A 22645-nucleotide genomic window follows, 5' to 3' on the forward strand; every position below is an offset into this window, starting at 1 on the left:
AGTCTATCATGGTGGATAATGATTTTATTATAGTAAGCAGCTATCAAACATCTTAGAAAAAAATGAATAAACTTGACATAAATATAAAAATTCAGTGTCCTTTGTACATTTTCCCAAAAATTTTGCAAATTTGGGATAAGCATCTTTCCAGGTATTTCACTGATTCTGGGGACTGTTATCCTCCACAGTCATCACTGTTCTCGCTATGTGATGATATCTCCATGCACTGAAGGTGCATTTGTTCTGGACATGAGAAACAATATTATGCATATGTGGGTGCCAAAATGCTTCAAGGACAGTGACCATATAAGCACAACGACAGCCTGCTTTTTGTAATTACCAGTCCACATTTTATTTGAAAACATTGGTTTTTCAACAAATTATCTCTGAAAAATGACTAAAAATGAAATAAGCATTTACTTTTGATCAAGAAAGAAAAAAATGAATCATGTTAGAAGAGAACATCTAGAGTACCAGCCATTAAAATACTTATTGTTCTTTCAGATGACCTAGTTTTAATTCAAACCCACAGGGCAGGTCACATGATAGGTAATTCCAGATTCAAGGGATCTAATGCTTATTTCTGTCCTCCACAGACACTGCATTCCTATGGGGATTTATTTGTGAAAAGAGCAATGCAGAAAGAAGCTTACATTTCTAAGAATTCACAGGATTGAGTCATATTTCATGTCTAACAACACTGAGCACAGGAGATGTGACTACATAGCTGTAGACAGATAACAAGCCTCCATTTTAGAATTATTTTAAACTGTTTATCCGTTTGTGATGGTTTGTATATCCTAGAACCAGGGAGTGGCACCATCTGAAGGTGTGGCCTTGTTGGAATAGGTGTGACCTGGTTGGAATGGGTGTGTCACTGTGGGTGTGGGTATAAGATCCTCACCCTAGTTGCCTGGAAGTCTGTCTTCCACTAGCAGCCTTTGGATAAAGACATAGAACTCTCAGCTCCTGCTGTGCCATGCCTGCATGGATACTGCCATGCTCCCACCTTGATGATAATGGACTGAACCTGTAAGCCAGCCCCAATTAAATGTTGTTTTTTATAAGACTTGCCTTGGTCATGGTGTCTGTTCACAACAATAAAACCCTAACTAATACACCATTTAAGTACATTTATTCATTTCATTTACTATTGATTTAGCCATATAGCCAAGACTAACACTATATATACACAAATTCATGTAGATTACATGTAAACCAATCTAAATTACTCTAAATCTCTATTCCTGTGATAAATTAGTTTATGATCACATAAGGCAGTGGTTATTAACCTGTGGATAGTGATCTGCAAAGGGATCTCCTAAAACTATTGCAAAACATAATTCTGATGATCTTAGAAACTGAGACACTGCCCTCCTATTTGTATGTCTACATAGCAGTACCCAGAACTCTACTAAAGGATAGCAGCATTACAAAGCTTCAGAACCACTGATATACAGTAAAACAAAATAAAAAATTCATCACTGAGTTATTCAATTAAGATGCAAACAAGGGAAACATTTGTTATTCTTGAAAATAAAAATAAAATAAAATGGTTCATATAGGTAAAAGTATATATAAAAACAGAGTATAACCCTAATGATATTGCATTTAAATAATTCTTGTTTCCCAAACTAAATAATGTAAGTATGAATCTGGAATAAACTGAAAATATTTTACGAAATCTTATTTATTATCAGTATCTGGTGGATATCTTCCATGGTGGACTGCAGAGGAAAGAAGACAAGACTGTTGCATTAGTTCTGTTTTCCTGACTACCTAAAGAGGAAGACGATAATTCAGTAGGTAAACACACTTGCTATTTGGCACTGATTTTTTTTTTTAATTTTCTAAGTTGATCTTTACCTGAAACATGGGATAACAATATCTGTATGCCCAATAAAAGATAGGCCAAACCTATATTTTACTTCTCTGTCAATGTCCATAATTTCTCCTTTTCTATAGGGCTCGACTGTGTTTGGATACTTATTCATCTACATAGAATTGCCTAAACTTCATAAAGTTACACATGACTGAAACATGTTTACAAAGGATAAATTTACACAAATAAGCATCCATTGTCATTAAATCAACCTGCACCCTTTCAGTCTTGTTTTCCCTTTTCCATCCATCTTTCATTCACCATAGTTCTTCTCACTCCTGTGGCTTTTCCAGACAGCAAGATTCAAGAAAAGACATTAATACACAACAATTATCCACTATTGTATTATACATGAACTAGTCTCATTGTACTTGCAGGGGCCTCTTATCCAGGAAAGTCCATGGACAACTGGAGCACCCACTATAGTCAGACTACTAGAACAATTCTGTTCTCATCTCTGGTTCAATGATATCAGCTAGCCTTAGGTCCATTCCTCATGCCACAACACCTTCCACACTCCCTACTCTCCTATCACGAACCTTAAAACAAAAAACAAATTAATAAAATATAGCATGTTTTGCTTTCCATTACAGACTGACATTTATTTTCATAATCTACAGTGTTGCCTGTCGAGTTACAGATAACAATGTTCTCTCTCTATCTCTCTAATGAATCCTTTGTCTGAAGGTTCATGGCCTATGAGATTCATAATTTCAGATTCCTTCCTAAATTCCTGTTCTTATTAACTGATTTTTTTCTAGAATGTGGAAAAGGATCCCTGATATGATTTAGGGGCCCCAATTCTCTATATGTTTGTACTTATACCTCAGCCACAATATCACAGAAAGAGAGGCTTGCCTCAGCTTACTGTTTCCAAGAATCAGTACACAGGAGTGGCCTGTGGGAAAAGCTACTCCTATACTCCGTAAAAAATGAGAAAGAAGATTTGTATGTTGAATGTTAATATTCAAAGACTCTGAAAGAAGTGACATAACAAAAGCAGTATATAGTAACAGGAAGGTTACCACAGTTTGCAAGCCTTTTATGTGGGCCACTGTGCTGACATCTCTGGAGCCTGTGGCACTGTGACACATATTCTTCAGATGTCTCCACAGGGAGAAGATGAGCAGAAGAAACATTGTCAAAGACACAGCGAATGGGGTGAGTGTAAACCCAGTGCTAATGAATAAAAAGAGCCCATAATCTTTTAAAGTGTTACTTGTACTACAGTTCTGGAGTGTGTTTACTTGAAGTCTGTCAGTGAATTTGTTTATGACTATAATGTTCATGATCAAGATTATCACAGATACCACCAATGTCACTGATACCACTTTTTTAGCTTCCCATTTGAGAACAAGGAAAATAGAATTTGAGAAATTAGCTATCTTGAGAAAATAAAAGATACTGAGGCATGTTGCAAACCAGACACTGAAATGATTGGTCACCATCCAGGAAATAGTAAGGAGCCTTACCATCGTTCTCATTCCCAATAAAGCTGGGTCCAATAATGATACCAAGAACCCTGTGATTAGTGACAATAAAAAAGCAGTCCTGGAGATGGCCAGGGCCATATAGGTCTTATCCACTGCAGAGATCTTTCCTCTTTTAACCCAGTCTATGATGTTCACGAGAGCTATGAATACATTTCCTAAAATTCCTATGATAAACTCCAGACTTATAATAGTTATCAATGTTACCCATAAAATAGCCCTTATTGTCAACACCATGATGATCTAATTTCTTCTGAACTACCAAAGATGTGTTAATACAATCTTCTAGACGGCTGTGTCTGATTCTTAACATAATCACTTTCAGAACTATCATAGACAATGTCACCCAAAAGCCAAATTTCACTAATGAAATGGTTTATGTTCTCCACACATACACAAAAAATTGTTGTCAAAGGCAGCACAGCTGAACTTCATCCAGATGCTTCATGCCCTGTATACAGCAGTCTGAAGCCCTCAGTAGTTGCTGCAGAAAGAAAATTTAAATATTCACACCCTGCTATTAAAGTTATACTTATTTTCATTATTTTGTTTGTTTTGCTCAATCTACATATTTTAATATAGATACCTTTTTCTGGATTACTAATATTAAAAGATTCTATCTCACAGAGAAGAAACAAAAATTTGGAATCATATATAAAATAATAAGCTCATCAAGTACATCCAAATGCTGTATATACAAAGTCTTGTGTATGTTTTCAAAGTTCTTCCTACATATTGTCAGTTATCTACTAAATAATAGAAACCATTATTTCTCAAATACCTAGTTGTGAAGATCCTAATGTTTTCATATTCTAAAGGTCATCATTCACACCTATGAATGTAATATAAATATATATTAATAAATACATAAATGTATTTATTACTATTCAAATCTTCATTCGCAGTTCAAATAATTAAGTTTAATGTTCACTGTGCAACTACATCATGCTAGATGCTGTGATAGCTAGTGGGACATTATGTAAAAGTACTTACAATTACTGTTGAAGGAGTGGTAATATAAATATTTATAAATTTGTGACATTTATATCTATGAGAAAAAGAAACATAAGCATTTCCCACAGTGCTATAAAACAGACAAAGAATCAGAGACTTTGCCTCTGTTGAAAGGATATTCACAATTCTTTCTCCCTTTGATGGTGGTGATTCCACCACCATCACCAAGGAGGCTCAGACATTATCTATTTCATCCACTTTGAATCAAGAACTGTGTCACTAACCTCACTGTACATATCAAGGTAGATGACGATGACACACTGCTTAGACAATGTGAACAATAAGGCGAGCCACCATGCCCTTCTTCAGATGCTAATGGTTGCTTCAAAATATGACAAAAGAATCAAAGCTAAAAAAGAAAATGTTTAGCAAAGTTTTAGTGAATGTGGTGGGATGGTGCATATGGCTAAATCTAGCCTTGCACTGAAAAGGCTGACATAGGAAATGAAGTCCAAATCTAGTCTGGGCTGCACAACAAGGTACTGTCTAAACATAATAACATCATCACCATTATCATTATTAACAACAACAACAACAACAACAACAACAACTTATGCATATGGCAAAAGAAGATGAGCTTCTCCTGCATTACCACAATCTTAGTCTCAAAAAGGGTAGATAGATGATAGATAGATAGATAGATAGATAGATAGATAGATGAAAGACGGAAAGAAAGAAAGAAAGAAAGAAAGAAAGAAAGAAAGAAAGAAAGAAAGAAAGGAAGGAAGGAAGGAAGGAAGGAAGGAAGGAAGGAAGGAAGGAAGAACAAAAACCACACAAGACATGCTAGGGAGGTAAATTAGGCTAGTTACTGAAACAAATTAAGGGAAATTTATAAGCATGAAACATAATAGAGATATAATCTTACCATCACTGTAAAGGAAAAAAGGTGCTATTGTATTTGTAGGACTTCTTCCTTATAACAAAAATGATGAAGAGGAGAATGCAATTAGAAGTAGGGAGGGTGGGAGGGACTTGGGAGGGAAAGTGGACAGGGGTGTGGGCAGAGGAGTGTGGAAGAAGGGAACCTGATATAGTACTGGCTGAGGGAAAAGAACAGAAGCCCTGAAGGCCAGCAGAAAGAATGGAAACAGGCAACCTAGGGAGGTAGGAGGTTGGCAAGACCTGCTAGAAGGCACCAGACTCCTGAGTCTCAAGACTCAAAGCGAGGGACCTAAGATGAAAGACCCAACAGTAAAAAGAGAAGCTTATAGAGCACACCTCCAGCAGGAACACAAGGCGTCAATTGAGGGAGGAGTTTGCCATCCCACAGTTAAAATTCTCACCCTTAATTTTTCCTGAATGAAGGAACTTCAGGTTTGGAAATAAAGAGGAGCTTGAGGAAAAGAAGGCCCAGTAACAGGCCCAAAGCGGGGTTCAGCTCAATGGGAGGGAGCAAGGCCTGACACTATTACTGAGATTCTGGAGCCCTCACAAAATCTGTCATGACTGCCCTCTGAAAAACTCAGCAAGCCACTGAAAGAGTCAGATGCAGATATTTGCTCACAAGCAATGGCCAGAAGATGCTGAGCCCTGGGGTTGAATTAAGGAAATGCTGAAAGAAGCTGAGGAGAAGGGTGACCCTGTAGGAGGACCAGCAGTCACAATTAATCTGGATCCCCCGAGATCTCTCAAACACTGGACCAGCAAACAGGCAGCATATACCAGCTGATATGAGGCCCCCAACACATACACAGCAGAGAACTGCCAGGTCTGTGTTCAATCAGAGATGATGCACCTAGCCCTCATGAGACTGGAGGCCCCAGGAAGGTCAGGTAGAGTGGGGGTGAGGTAGGATCATCCTCATGGAGACAGGGGGTGGGGAGGATGTAGGGGATGTGGAACAGTCAGAGGGTGAACTTGGGAGTAGGGGTAGGAACAAAATCTGGAGTGTAAAAAAGTTAAATAAATAAATAAATAAACAAACTAACTAACTAAAAATAGTTTACATTCTACAAATCAGAAAATATTAGGGAAGCCTATCACATCATAAAAGTATATAACTCATTAAAATAAAATCAAGGTATTAAATACTATTTAATTACAGGTATGACAAAAATAAGTCTGAAGATTGAATTATTACAACTTTCACAAATAGTGTCTTTATCAGATCAAATTACTGAAGAATTATGGCAAAATTTTAATGCACTGTCCCAACACTTCAGAAAAGAAAGGAAGAAAGACCACACTACAAAACCCTTTCAGCTAGGGTTAGTATAATACCATGATCAGAAACTCATACAAAAAAAAAAAAAAAAAAAAAAAAAAAAAAGAACAGTAAAAACTAATTACTTCAATGAACACAGGTTTAAACTTGTCAGTAAATTCCATCTAAGCCATGTTCAAAATCATATCAGGAGACAGTATAGAATAAAAGATATGAATTTAAAATCAGTTATGGCTCCTTTTCATATGAGAGGTCAGTGTGGCATACATTAATTGCTGTCTAAAAAATAAAAAAAATAAACAACACCAACAACAAAACCAAAACACATTCACAAAATTGTATAACATGACCAAATTAGTTTCATCCTTAAGATATGAAGTTGGTCCAACATAGAAATGGTTAAATATAGTACAATACATAAATAAATATAAAAATATCATTATATCATATCAGTAGATACAGAAAGGACATTTATCATCCCCTCCTAATGAAAATCTTGAAGAATTAGGAATAGAAGAAGCATACATGAACATTAACAATAGGTATTTTAAAAACTTCCTTCAACTACCAAGGAAGTTTTACAGATGCCAGAAAGATTTTTTCAAGTATGTGTAATGATTTCATATAGAGATTTTTCTTAAGTGTATGAAATGACTATCATAACTACTTCAGTATCATTTGGAAGAAATTCAGAAATGAAAGATGCGAAAGAATTGTCATAATTTAAGTTCCAAAAGATTATTTTGAAGAAAGCTTACATTTTAAAGGCAGTTCTCAAGTTATGGACCCATCCCATCTTCAGGCACCAAACCCAGACACTATTGCTGATGCCAAGAAGTTCTTACTGACATACCTGGTATAGCTTTCTCCTGAGATGCTCTGCTAGATCTTGACAAATTCAGATGCGGATGCTCGCAGCCAACCATCAGACTGAGCATGGAGTCCCCAGTGGCGGAGTTAGGGGAAGGACTGAAGGAGCTGAAAGGGTTTGCAACTCCATAGGAAGAACAATAATATCAACCAACCAGACACCTCCCACCCCTGAGCTCTCAGGGACTAAACCACCAACCAAAGAGTACATATGGAGGGACCCATGGCTCTAGCTGCATATGTAACAGAGGCTGGCCCTGTCTGGCATCAATGGCAGGGGAGGCCCTTGGTCCTGTGAAGGCTCAATGCCCCAGCATAGGGGAATGCTAGGACAGTGAGACAAGAGTGGGTGTGGAGGGGAGCACCCTCATAGAAGCAGGGGTGAGGGAGGATGGGATAGGGGGGTTGTGGAGAGGAAACTGGGAAGAAGGACAACATTTGAAATTGAAATAAATAAAATACCCGTTTTTTTAAAATCAACTTTAATACAAGAAACTGATAAATATGACTTTTGTTGTTAGACATGGAATCTAATAACAATACAATACTGAAGACTCAATTATGCCCCATCCTTCTTCATCCCCATTAGAGACAAGAATAATATCCAAACCTTTCATGCAATAAATTGTCTATCGTTTTTCAATTATCTTTATAATAGTAATGCAACAAATTAATTTTACCAGACCATATTACTATTCAATATTATAGTGTGCATATTTTTGAGACTCTCTGTTTGTTTGTATTAAACATGAAAAGAGAATGCATGAGAACATAAAATCTATCTCAAACATTCATCTTAACTATTTGGAGTACTACTGATTGTTGTTGCCATCCAAAATAATTGGATTCAACATATAAATTAACAGAATTTAAATTTGACTAAACAGCAATATTTTGTTCAGATAAGCTAGCACAGATATATGTCATAAAGCACAATCATAAAACATGAGAAGGAGGACAATATACATTATGAATATGAAGTATATTTGACTTTATGATTCTGAAATATCTACCATATATTATGTGATGGATTGCTTGTGTTGGAAAAATGTATGTTAATTTTTATAATAATTGTTTCCAATGGACAATGCTGCTATTCACAAACCTTCATATACATTTAATGTGAGGCAGTGGAATGTGACAAGAAACTTGGTAAGGTGGAGTGGTCAGAAGCCCTATCTGGAACTCTGGGAAGATGGTAGGAGCTTCACCTGACCAAGTTCCTGTTAGGGACCATAGCCCCCAGTGAAGAGGATCAAGTTCAACAGTTACAACAGTTACATAGTGGCAGTGCCCCAAAGCCCCTCCACATGCAGATGAGGCATCCCTAACATCTTAGACTAAGTCAATAGAAAAAATCTGCTGTCAGAAAACAAGTCACCACATAAATGCATATAAAATTTGGTCAGAAAGAATAAAGGTGTGTGTGCATTACTTCATTGTCTGAGAGTATCTGTTCTCTGAGGGCTATGACATTTCTTGGGGAAGAGAACACTCTCCCAAAGCTGGAAGCTGCTCTGCTCCAGAGCAGTCAGGCCTCCCTCACCCTGCTGATGCTCTCTCCCCGTGATTGAAAGCTCCCACTGGGCCTTAGATTTCTACCCACAGGATCTGGTAAACAGACCTACAATTAATAATTCAATACTTTTAGTTAATACATTTGTACAAAATTAAAGGTTTAGAAATCACTCATATTCAAATCGTTTTGGGGAAAAATGGTTGATAGCATAATATATTAGAGCTGAGAACAAGTGTGACTTAATTTTCAAGACCTTCTAATCATAGTTTATTCTTTTATATTTGTGGAATGCAGTGTTTTGCCTGCATAGACACCTGTGCACTGTGTGCTAGCTATATGCGCATAGGTCAGAAAATTCTTCAGATATCTTTTAACTGGAGTTAAAGATGGTTGTGAGCCAGGATCTGGATGCTAGGAATTAATATGAGTCCTTGGAAAAAGAAGCCAGAGCTCCTTAAATGCTGAGCCATCTCTCCAGTCTGGATCTGATTTGGTATCTGGGGCAGAATCGGGGGAGGCATGCCATGTCTGGATGATGCTGATATTGGCCTATGAACTCTCTTGAAAGTTTCTATTTTCAGTGAGAGATCTTGCCAGCCACTGAGAAAACAAACAAGGATATCCCAGCTTCTTTTCTAAATTACAACAATAAACAGCTTGAAATGGAAAGTATCAATACTCTGAAAACAAAAGTAGGCCGTTTCCTTTGGGAAAAATCACAGCTCTGAACTGAGATGATTTCACAAGTAACCATCTGACAAACAGCAAGAAAAGAGATTACAATTCATAAGGATGTCTGTGAATGACAGTACTGAGAACAGGAGACATTTGCTAGGGTGTCTCATCTTATTGAGGTATTTGCACTTGGAATAAGTTAACAGTGAGAAACAGATCAGGATGCAATGAAGTTTTATTTGACAGGTTTACAGTGCCCATCATTTAGCTCTTCCATGTCATACCCCCCCCCCCCATTTTCAGTTAGCTTTATTGTTTTATACATGCTTACCATGAAAAGATTAGAAAACACCAAAGTCAGAATTGGAGGATGGACCTGTGGCAAAATGATTGCTCTTTAAGAGTAGGGAATTGAGTTTGCATCTTTCACATCTATGTTAGGGGCAGGTACAATAGTACATCAATACATCCCTGCTCTGGCAGGTAGAAACAGTCAACTCCTGGGTTCTCTTGGCCTACCATCTTAGGAAGTCAATTAATTTGAATTCTAGAGAAGAAACGCCATAAAAAAAACCAAAAAACCAAAAACAAAACAAACAAACAAACAAACAAACAAAAACAGTGTGAAGAGCCAAAGTCTGTCTGCATCTAGTACAAGCAAAGGCATATACTTGAACATATGTAACACACACAACAACTACAAAAAATATGAAGAAAAATACAAATTCCCCAAAATTATCAATAGGGAAGACACTTATATTAAGCCTTTAGGTGAAAAAAATATGAGAATAAAGAATTTGACTATCATAAACCAATAAGGTTAGTATCACACCAGGTATTATAAAATTATTTTCTGCATAAGCAGTAAGAACATTCCTTTTCACTCATCATTATATTTACCTGGATGAAGTATAGTTAAGTACTAGGATCTTAAATTCCTCAAAGCAAGGCAATTCAGAAGACAGTCAAAATAGCAAGTAATCACAGGAGCAGGTACAGTCTTTGGCTCTTTTCCCTACTTGTGAAATGTTTTTCTTCCCATTTGGTTGCCTTCTACAGCCTTGATGTGATGTTATGTGCCTGGTCTTATTGTAAGTTGTTATGTTTTACTGGATTGATGTTCCTTGAAAAACTGCTCTTTTCTGAGGGCAGGTAGATTTAATGTGGATCTGGGGAAAATAGGAGGTTGGAGGAGGATACTGGAGTAAGTGGGAGAGGGGAAATGGGGATAAGGAAGTAATATACAAGATGAGAATAAAAAAAGTCATCATACAACATGAACTAACCAGTACCCACCCCCTTGCCCCCAGAGCTCGTGTTTCTAGCTGCATATGTATCATAAGATGGCCTAGTCCGCCATCATTGGAAAGAGAGGCCCATTGGTCTTGCAAACTTTATATGCCTCAGTACAGGGGAATGCCAGGGCCAAGAAGTGAGAGGGATGGAGTGGGGGGAAGTTATGGGGGGAATTTTGGGATAGCATTGGAAATGTAAATGAAGAAAATTACCTAATAAAAAAAAGAAAAAAGTCATCATGATGTGGTATATAATTTCTGTAAAGATCAGGTCTGATAGATTAGAGATTACATGGAGACATTGGCAAAATTTCCTAAACTATAGTCTGCAATTTATATGGAAACTAGAATGATCACAAGGAGAGTCACAAGGTAAACATAACTTTGTGAGATTTATAATCCCCTAGCAAAAATGTATCCAGTAGATGTTTTCTTTCTTTTTTTAAAATTAGGTATTTTCCTCATTTACATTTCCAATGCTATCCCAAAAGTCCCCCATACCCTCCCCCCACTCCCCTACCCACCCAGTCCCACTTTTTGGCCCTGGCGTTCCCCTGTACTGGGGCATATAGAGTTTGTGTGTCCAATGGGCCTCTCTTTCCAGTGATGGCCGACTAGGCCATCTTTTGATACATATGCAGCTAGAGTCAAGAGCTCCGGGGTACTGGTTAGTTCATAATGTTGTTCCACCTATAGGGTTGCAGATACCTTTAGCTCCTTGGGTATTTCCTCTAGCTCCTCCATTGGGGGCCCTGTGATCCATCCAATAGCTGACTTTGAGCATCCACTTATGTGTTTGCTAGGCCCTGGTGTAGTCTCACTAGAGACAGCTATATCAGGGTCCCATCAGCAAAATCTTGCAAGTGTATGCAATGGTGTCAGCGTTTGGAGGCTGATTATGAGATGGGTCCCTGGATATGGCACTGCTTTGCATAATTTGCCTTATCAATTCTCTGTCTAATTTGAATTTATCAAGTTTACATGCCAGCTAGTAAAATTTAAAACCTAATGACATCCCAATGGAAAAATCAAAACATGCAAAACTGTGACCAATTCTGTTTTTAATAAGTTGTTATATCAGACATGCTATAATAAAAAATATCTTCCTTAAATTATAGTAATTGTAACATATGCAAACTATTTTCATTATCTTAGATAAGCAGAATTAAGAAAATCTGTCAAAATTCTTAAGACAAATTATAGGATTGCTTTTTGTGTGAAAAAAGTTTAACAATTGTTGTATCTAGCACTTCCCAAATATTTGTGCTTTCTTCAGAAAAAAGAATACAAACACATAAATTATCTAAAAAAGAAACTTTATTCTTTTCATACCAAATAAAACCAATCAAGTATGATAAAACTTTTTCAAATTATAGATATTTCTGAAGACTCAATAAAAAATTAACTTTCAAATTTCAGGTGTTTCACAAATATTAATGGGAGTGATTTTTACATGTTATAATTAAAAAACATTTTTGAAAAATTAGGTAAATAAATAATTCTATACTGTTACCTAACTCAAAATAAAAGGCCAGATTATTTTTTATTTGTATAACCCATTGTTTCCCAAATTTTTAGTACCAAGTGTCTGACAAATGAAATTATTCCTCCCAAAAATCAGCTTTCCGGTTTTGCTCATTTAAAATTACTTCATGCATATAATTCATTTCCATAATTATCTTTTCAACCCATAAAAATATAAGAAAGCATAAATGATTCTATTTTTTTAATATTTTTTTTCCATTTTTTATTAGGTATTTAGCTCATTTACATTTCCAATGCTATACCAGAAGTCCCCCATACCCACCCACCCCCACTCCCCTACCCACCCACTCCTCCTTTTTGGCCCTGGCGTTCCCCTGTACTGGGGCATATAAAGTTTGCATGTCCAATGGGCCTCTCTTTCCAGTGATAGCCGACTAGGCCATCTTTTGATACATATGCAGCTAGAGTCAAGAGCTCCGGGGTACTGGTTAGTTCATAATGTTGTTCCACCTATAGGGTTGCAGATCCCTTTAGCTCCTTGGGTACATTCTCTAGCTCCTCCATTGGGAGCCCTGTGATCCATCCAATAGCTGACTGTGAGCATCCACTTCTGTGTTTGCTAGGCCCCGGCATAGTCTCACAAGAGACAGCTACATCTGGGTCCTTTCGATAAAATCTTGCTAGTATATGCAATGGTGTCAGCGTTTGGATGCTGATTATGGGGTGGATCCCTGGATATGGCAGTCTCTACATGGTCCATCCTTTCATCTCAGCTCCAAACTTTGTCTTTGTAATTCCTTCCATGGGTGTTTTGTTCCCAATTCTAAGGAGGGGCATAGTGTCCACACTTCAGTCTTCATTCTTCTTGAGTTAAATGTGTTTAGGAAATTGTATCTTATATCTTGGGTATCCTAGGTTTGGGGCTAATATCCACTTATCAGTGAGTACATATTGTGTGAGTTCCTTTGTGAATGAGTTACCTCACTCAGTATGATGCCCTCCAGGTCCATCCATTTGCCTAGGAATTTCATAAATTCATTCTTTTTAATAGCTGAGTAGTACTCCATTGTGTAGATGTACCACATTTTCTGTATCCATTCCTCTGTTGAGGGGCATCTGGGTTCTTTCCAGCTTCTGACTATTATAAATAAGGCTGCTATGAACATAGTGGAGCATGTGTCCTCCTTCCAGTTGGGGCATCTTCTGGATATATGCCCAGGAGAGGTATTGCTGGATCCTCCGGTAGTACTATGTCCAATTTTCTGAGGAACCGCCAGACTGATTTCCAGAGTGGTTGTACAAGCCTGCAATCCCACCAACAATGGAGGAGTGTTTCTCTTTCTCCACATCCTAGCCAGCATCTGCTGTCACCTGAATTTTTGATCTTAGCCATTCTGACTGTTGTGAGGTGGAATCTCAGGGTTGTTTTGATTTGCATTTCCCTGATGATTAAGGATGTTGAACATTTTTTCAGGTGCTTCTCTGCCATTCGGTAATCCTCAGGTGAGAATTCTTTGTTCAGTTCTGAGCCCAGGAGAGGTATTTTTTAATGGGGTTATTTGATTTTCTGAAGTCCACCTTCTTGAGTTCTTTATATATGTTGGATATTAGTCCCCTATCTGATTTAGGATAGGTAAAGATCCTTTCCCAATCTGTTGGTGGTCTTTTTGTCTTATTGACGGTGTCTTTTGCCTTGCAGAAACTTTGGAGTTTCATTAGGTTCCATTTGTCAATTCTCGATCTTACAGCACAAGCCATTGCTGTTCTGTTCAGGAATTTTTCCCCTGTTCCCATATCTTCAAGGCTTTTCCCCACTTTCTCCTCTATAAATTTCAGTGTCTCTGGTTTTATGTAAAGTTCCTTGATCCACTTAGATTTGACCTTAGTACAAGGAGATAAGTATGGATCGATTTGCATTCTTCTACATGATAGCAACCAGTTGTGCCAGCACCAATTGTTGAAAATGCTGTCTTTCTTCCACTGGATGGTTTTAGCTCCCTTGTCGAAGATCAAGTGACCATAGGTGTGTGGGTTCATTTCTGGGTCTTCAATTCTATTCCATTGGTCTACTTGTCTGTCTCTATACCAGTACCATGCAGTTTTTAAAATGATTCTATTTTTAATTCATAGTTTATTTCTACCATTGTTACTGAATTTCATTTTACATATCATCCCCAAGTATAATAAGTTAATCCTCAACCTATACAAATATAAAATCCAGACAACCATTTAATGTGATTATTACAAGAAAAGATTGCTATTGAAGTCCTCAAAATTCAAGCAAAAGAACCAGGAAAGTTCTCCATCTGTTCACCGTATCTAATTTTTAAAACTAGAAAATGTAGGGAATGCCACTCCTAGAGGAGAAATCAGTAATTCACAGAAGCAAATATATGAGTATGTGTCATTTATACATACACATAAGTGGTTCTGTTTTTACAAATAAGGGGATAAGACACATAATGGAACACATAATTCTTAAACCACTTCGGATATACTTTAGACGTGTGCTTCATAGGGTTATGTTTGACAATGTTTAACATGAACAAAATTACACCACACTGCAAAGTGTCACAAATGTATTTATCATAACAATGATAAAACTCAAATGCTGTTATTAAAAAAAAAACTAATGTATTGGGATTGTGGGAAATAATTGAAGAGATGGATAAGCCTCTATCCTAGGGAGATGGCATTATTTTTTCTTGAAAATCAATAGCAAACAAGTACATCGGATGCATGCAGAAGAGTTTAGAGGAGGTACTTCGTGAGCTTTTGTTCTTACTAAGGTTTCCCTGGTTTCTATTGTCATGGGCATTTCTTCTTTTCTACAGTTGCCTGCTGCTGGTAATTATTGTATATTGTATTATATTATATACAAACAATATGTATATATGAGCACCCACACATGCACACGAATGCGCACACACACACACATACACACAATCCAATCCAAAGCTAAGAATAAGACACAATTCAAGACAACATAGCTGTAGGTTATTAATCTAGAAATCCACTGACTGTATCTGTCAACAAACATGGAAGAAGGAGCAAAATGATTTTAAGAGTCAGAAGAAAAATTACTTTGACATCACATTGGCTAGAAATAAGAGTGAAGCTATTTTTATATCTTAATAATCTGGGCCCCTGAATGAGGATAACACAAATAACAAGCTACTGTGTTTCCTTTTTGGGAAAAAAAATTGTTCCTCATTGAAATAGAGTACATGCTGTTTTTCTTTCCATACCATAATATTTATTAGCAAGGGACTCTTTTTTTGTGAAGAACCTGAACTGTGAGAGGACCAGTGACTACAATATTATGGCTGCCAGAACTACAGTAAAGGACTGCTCAATACAATGAACCACATATAAAATTGTACTAGTATATAAAATTTATAATTTAAGGAGTAAATCAGTATTGGCTAATACAATAGAGATAGGTAAATTAGTAGAGGGTGATGAAATTGATGAAAAATAGATTTTTTAATATTTTTATTAGGTATTTTCCTCATTTACATTTCCAATGCTATCCCAAAAGTCCCCCATACACTCCCCCCACTCCCCTACCCACCCACTCCCACTTTTTGGCCTACCTTTTTTTTTGACGCCAGCACCGGGGTACCTTGGGCGCAGAGTCTGCTGACACCCGCAAGTACCCACAGGACCCTCCACAGGATCTTAAGACCTCTGGTGAGTGGAACACAGATTCTGCTCTAATCCAAGTGTGCAGGACCTGAGACTGCATTAATTAGGGAAACAGAAAACCCGGCCTGATCAGGGTCACAAGTCCCTTCTGAAAAATGATTTTGAATTAATTTATTAAAACTAGACAGATCATAGATGATAGATAAAACACATAGATGACAGCAGATAGAAAGATGGTAGATTAAATCGATGTATAGATAAACAGATGATATATTTGTTCAATATAGCCTGTGTTCTCTGTTATATTTACATTTTAAGGGAAAGAAGTGTCAGAAAAAGTGAATCGTGCCCTGTGTACAAAGACTCAGAGCAGGAGAGAGTATCCTTGAAATGAGTCTTTTTTAGTACTGCTGACAAAAACTGTATGCAGTACACAGGCTCTACAGACTTACAGATGAATCTGTCTGGGACAGAGTTAGGATTGTAGTGAGAGACAACAATTTATTGAGTCCTACTATGAGCAAGTAGTAGACCTTGAAGAGGTTTTGAAGACTGAAAAATGAAGAAATAATGTTATGGGCAATATATAAGTTCAAGGACAGCCACATCTACAGATTTAGACTGACCTTAAGTTCTACTACAGGACAATCGTGATAAAAACTGCAAGGGATTGGTACAGGGACAAACAAGTTGGTCAATGGAATAGAACATAAGACCCAGAAATAAAACCACACACTTATAGACACTCGATTTTTGACAAAGAAGCCAAAAATATACAATGAAAAAGAAAGCATCTTCAATAAATGGTTCTGGTCCAACTGGCAATCAGTATGTAGAAAATGAAAATAGACCCATATTTGTCAAAGCTCAAGTCCAAATGGATCAAGGATCCCAACATAAAACCAGATACGCCGAAACTATTAGAAGAGAAAATGGGAAAGAGCCTTGAACTCATTGGCACTGGGGGAAATTTCCTACACATAACTCCAATAGCTCAGGTCTTAAGATCAAAAATTGATAAATGGGACCTTATGAAACTGAAAAAACTTCTGAAAGGCAAAGGACATAGCCAATAGGAAAAATTGACAACCTACAGATTGGAGGAAAAAAAAATCTTCACTGAACCTACATCTTATAGAGGGTTAATAACTAAAATATTTTAAGAATACAAGATGCTTACATCCAAAAAATGGAAAAACCCAATCAAGAAATGTTATATAGAACTAAACAGAGAATTCACAATGTAGGAATTTGGAATGGATGTGAAGCACTTAAAGAAATGTTCAAAGTCTTTAGTCATCAGGGAAATGCAAATCAAAATGACCTTGAGATTCCACCTTACACCAATCAGAATGGCTAAGATCAGAAACTCAGGTGACAGCACACGTTGTTGAGAATGTTCAGGAAGAGGAATACTCCTCCATTGCTGATGAGATTGCAAACTGGTACAACCACTCTGGAAATCAATCTAGAGATTCCTCTGAAAATTGAAAATAGATCTACCTGAAGGCCTAGCTATACCACTCTTGAGGATATACCCAAAAGATGCCCTACCATACCACTGGGGCACATGCTCCACTATATTCATAGTGGCCTTATTTGTGATAGTCAGAAGCTGAAAACAAACCAGATGTCCCACAGTAGAAGAATGGATACAGAAAATGTTATTCATTTACACAATGGAATAATATTTAGCTATTAAGAAAAAGGAAACCATGAGTTTTACAGGCAAATGGGAAGAACTAGAAAATATCATTCTGAGTGAGGTAACTCTGACTCAAAAGTTCATGCATGGTACATACTTACTAATAAATGTATATTAGCTTTTAAAACTGTGTAGAATACCTAGGATATAAACCACAGAACTCCAGAAGATTTACAAACTGAAGGAGGATGCTTCAATTCCACTTCAGAGGGAGAAGCAGCAAATACCGGGAGGAAGAGGGAGGTAGAAACCTGGGTGGGAGAGGGGAGATGGAGGGGAAAGGAGGAACATAATCAGGTATTGGGGGTGGGAAGGGATTAAGAGAGAAGCTATTGGAGCCAGCAGAAATGAATGAAAATATGCAGTCTTGGGAGGTGGGAGGTGGGGAGACCTTCTAGAATGGGGAGATCTGGGAGGTGAGAAACTCTCAGAACTGAAAGTATGAAGCCTTAGTTGAAATATCTAACAGTGGGGAGATGGAACTTGTAGAGACCACCTACAGTAGAAAAACAGGGCATCAAGTAGAGGGATCAGGATGCCATCATACAGTTAAAAAACTCTGACCTAGAACTGTTCCTGTCTAAAAGAACTGCAGGGACAAAAACGGAGAACAGACTGAGGGAGAGGAAGTCCAGTGACTAGACTGACTTGGGAACAGTCTCAATGGGAGACTCCAAGGCCTGAAACTATTACTGATGCTACATTGTGCTTACAGTCAGAAGCCTGGGATTGCTGTCCTCAGAGTGGCCCAACAAGCATCTGACTGAGACAGATGCAGCTACTTTTACCCACCAATGGACTGATGGCAGGGACCCCTGTGGTTGAATTAGTGAAAGGTTGGAAGAAGCTGAGGAGGAGGGCGACCCCATAGAAAGACCAGCAGTTTTAATCAACCAGACTCCTGAGATCTCCGAGACACCTTATCAACAACCAGGCAGCATACACTAGCTGGTTTGAGGCTCTGGACACATATTCAGCAGAGGACTGCCTGGTCTGACCTCAGTGAGAGATGATTGATGCATCTAATCCTGGAAAGACTTGAGTCCTCAGGGTGTGGGGAGGCCTAGTGGTGTGAGGGTGATTGATTGGATGGTAAGGGACATACTCTTAGAGACAGGGAATGAGGACTGGGATGAGGAACTGTTGGAGGGCAGAATAGGAGGTGGCTAATGACTGGACTGTAAAAACATAAAATTAATAAAGAGGAAGAAGAAGAAGAAGAAGAAGAAGAAGAAGAAGAAGAAGAAGAAGAAGAAGAAGAAGAAGAAGAAGAAGAAGAAGAAGAAGAAGAAGAAGAAGAAAGGAGAAGGAGGAGGAGGAGGAGGAGGAGGAGGAGGAGGAGAAGGAGAAGGAGAAGGAGAAGGAGAAGGAGAAGGAGAAGGAGAAGGAGAAGGAGAAGGAGAAGGAGAAGGAGAAGGAGAAGGAGAAGGAGAAGGAGAAGGAGAAGGAGAAGGAGAAGGAGAAGAAGAAGAAGAAGAAGAAGAAGAAGAAGAAGAAGAAGAAGAAGAAGAAGAAGAAGATCAACAACAACAAAAACAACAACAACCACCACCCTTGGCAGACAGTTGAGTAAAAAATTGATTACAAAACATAAATATCATATATCTTTCCATATTACTAGCAACTATATTTGAGCTCCCTTAATGAGATGGGATAGAAAGTGAACACAGATTGTCATTGCTTTATTTTATACTTTCATATACTCCTCAATATATAATGTCATCACTGAGCAGAAGAATTGCATCTCTCAGAACTTGGTATGTGGCTATGAATACAGTAAATGGTTTTCAATTATATTATAGTCACGTTTGGAATTAATCAAATATTTTAAGTCTCATTCGTTAAGAACTATTGCATATTTTACACTTTCATATCACACTTTGTGCTGTATCATTCATATTTCCCAAACACTGTGCTAATTAAAAATCAGGTATTGATAGTTATTGATATTTGACCTAATTGGAATATTTAAGTAACAAGTATAATCTTTCAGAAAAATTATAAGACCAAAGGCATTCTAGAAGAGAATGTTGCTTAAGAACAGAAGAATCCTTAAGAGACTTAAGAACCCCCATACAATGTTCATGGTGATGATTGTTGCAGTACACAGATGTGCATGACTTTCTCCTCTCTAGAGTAAATTACATAGTGTCTCATATTTGTTAATACTAAAGAAGTCTCGAAAATAATGGGCACAGGGGCAAAATTTTAGTTGCACTAATGTTATAGTAACATTCTTCAGCACTTGAGAGTATCAGTCATTTATATAATATTTTTTCAAATTTCTTCTGAAGCTCAAATTGATTACCTACAAATATTTTTTTACAACACTATTCATACTTTCTAAATGTGACTATGGTTCTATTGGTCCCAATTTTCTTACAATGTACAAAATTCTTTAACTTTTCTTGGGAAATGTGACCAAGCAACTAATTATTTCAGGAAAACGAAGAAGAAATGACTCGATCCATGTCTAGTGTGATGAAATAATTAATTTACTGAGGCTAAATACATGATTACAGGCAGCTAACAGTAACAAAGAGAAGGAGATCTAGTCTTCCTCAGAGATGATCCTATCCCACACATTACCAGTAACTAAGCTACCACATTAGCAATTAGCAACAAGTAGTCAATCTTGAAATAATACACACAAGCAAGACCAAATAAAATAAGAAAGTTTTAGGTTTATTTATATTTTTGCTTGTAATTTTGAAATATATAAAAGCTATATACATGTACACATATATTTATATAATTAGAGAAGAAGAGGCCATGAAATTAAGGGGGACCAGAATATAGGCAAGCAATGAAATGGAGGAGGTTGGAGAAAGGAAAGATAAGTAAGGGGAGAAAGCTCAAAAATAGATTTAAAATTAAAAAAAAATAGAGAGTTCTAATGTCATTAGCACCATTTTGCATTTGTGCACAAAAAAAACTAAAATGAATTGTATTAAACAGGTTAATACTTCATAGAAAAAAGTACATGTTTTCCAATGATAAATAAGTTTGAAAGACTCTTAATTTCTAAAATGAGTAAAATGGATATGAAAATTGGAATAAACTCAAATTTTTTATTAAAAGTTCCCAAATGGATTATAAATTTGAAACAATAAAAGGATATTTCATGTCTAATTATATATCATTATGTTCTAAACTATGTCAATATAATTACTTAGATATAGTTCATTGTTTTTGCCCTTTATAACATTAACATCATACACACACACACACACACACACACACAAACACACACACACATATATATATACATATATATACATATATATGTATATATATGTATATATATATATATATAAACATAGTCCTTAGGATTCATTAATGATATTAAAATCTTCAAAAGCCTATTTTATAGTAGAAAATCACATTATATCCATAATACAACTTCTTCTATTTGTATGGTTCATGCTGACATCATTATATGTACAGCAATATCTATCCCTTAATATTTTGTACAGTACTTGATTCCCAAAGAATTTTGTAAAATTCACAAAGTTATAACTAAACAATAAACTGAAAGTACAAATGTAAATATACAGTCTCTCTTAAGAACAAGTCCCCTTGTAGACTATGGAAGTCAATACACTAACTGGTCTAAGGACCTGGGAGTTCTGCAGCATTAAAACTGGACTTCAGCCACCATACTGTGGATATAAAAGTCTGTCTGAGCTTAGAATTTCCCAGAATTAGGACACAAGAGTGGCCCGAAGGAAAAGCAAGTGATATAACCTCAAAAAAATAATTGAACACAGTGCTCGAAAGAAACTTCATTTTTGAAGATTGCATGACAAGTGCCAGAAAGAAAATGGTGTATAATAAGAGAAAGGTGACCATCATTTGCAGGGCCTTAATATGGGCTGTGGTGCTGGGGTCTCTGGAGTCTTTGGCATTGTGTTGCATGTTCTTCAGATGAGTCCATAGTGAGAAGATGAGCAGGAGAAAAATTGTCAGCGTCACACTGAAGGGTATGAATGTGAATATAGTGTTGGTAAATAAAAAAATCCTAGAAATATGTATATTGTTATCTGAATGAGAACTGTAGGACGTATTTACTTTATATACATCAACTGAGATAACAATAAATGTGTTTATGACTAAAACGTTTACAAACAAGAGGAGAAGTGACATCAATAGTGTTACTGAAACCACAGTTTTTACCCTCCACCTTAGGGAAAGAAAAATAGAATTTGAAAAATTAGCTATCATGAGAAAATAAAAGATGCTGAGACATGTAGCAAGCCAAATATTGAAATGATTGATCACTGTCCAGGAATTATTAAATATTATCAACACTTTTCTTGTTGTCATTAATGCTGAGTACAGCTCAGATGTGAATAAAACTGTGAGTAGTGACCACACAAAAGCAAGTCTGGAGATGGCCAGAGCAGTGAATATCTGATCCACTAAGGAGATCTTTCTTCTCTTGGCCCAGTCCATAATGTTCACCACAGCTATGAATCCATTTCCTAAACACCCTATAATGATTTCTACACCTAAGATGATTAATAATGTACACTTCACAGTAGCATTCATTATCACCAGGAGATGCTCCAAGTCCTTAATGTAATCTTCTAAAAGGCTATGTTTATGTGATTCTTGAATTTCAAAACATAATTATTATGAATTTTCACCAATCATATGAATCAATCATCAAAATTCACTAATAACTTGGTTTATAATTTTCTTCACAAACAAAAAACCCCATTTTTGTCCAAGAAAGCCCAGAATAATTTTGTCTAGGTTTTAGCTACTAAGTATCTTGCACACACAACAGCCAGAAGTTCTATGTAGATGATTCTATAGGAAATATTAATTTTTCACATGTATCAGCAAAACAAAGATACTCCAATTTTCAGTGTTTTATATGTCTACTTATT

The 22645-nt window shown here is 36.8% G+C and overlaps 2 protein-coding genes across 2 annotated transcripts; both read right to left on the reverse strand.

Annotated features, from left to right (window-relative positions):
• Positions 1 to 2670: 2670 nt before the first annotated feature.
• Tas2r103 (taste receptor, type 2, member 103) lies at positions 2671 to 3609 on the reverse strand. Its single transcript, NM_053211.1, has one exon. The coding sequence runs from the start codon at positions 3607 to 3609 to the stop codon at positions 2671 to 2673; it is 939 nt and encodes a 312-aa protein (NP_444441.1).
• Positions 3610 to 21362: 17753 nt separating this feature from the next.
• On the reverse strand, positions 21363 to 22301 carry Tas2r140 (taste receptor, type 2, member 140). Its single transcript, NM_021562.1, has one exon. The coding sequence runs from the start codon at positions 22299 to 22301 to the stop codon at positions 21363 to 21365; it is 939 nt and encodes a 312-aa protein (NP_067537.1).
• Between the last annotated feature and the right edge of the window lie 344 nt (positions 22302 to 22645).

This window comes from Mus musculus, chromosome 6 (assembly GCF_000001635.26).
Source record: "Mus musculus strain C57BL/6J chromosome 6, GRCm38.p6 C57BL/6J".
Lineage (NCBI taxonomy): Eukaryota > Metazoa > Chordata > Mammalia > Rodentia > Muridae > Mus > Mus musculus.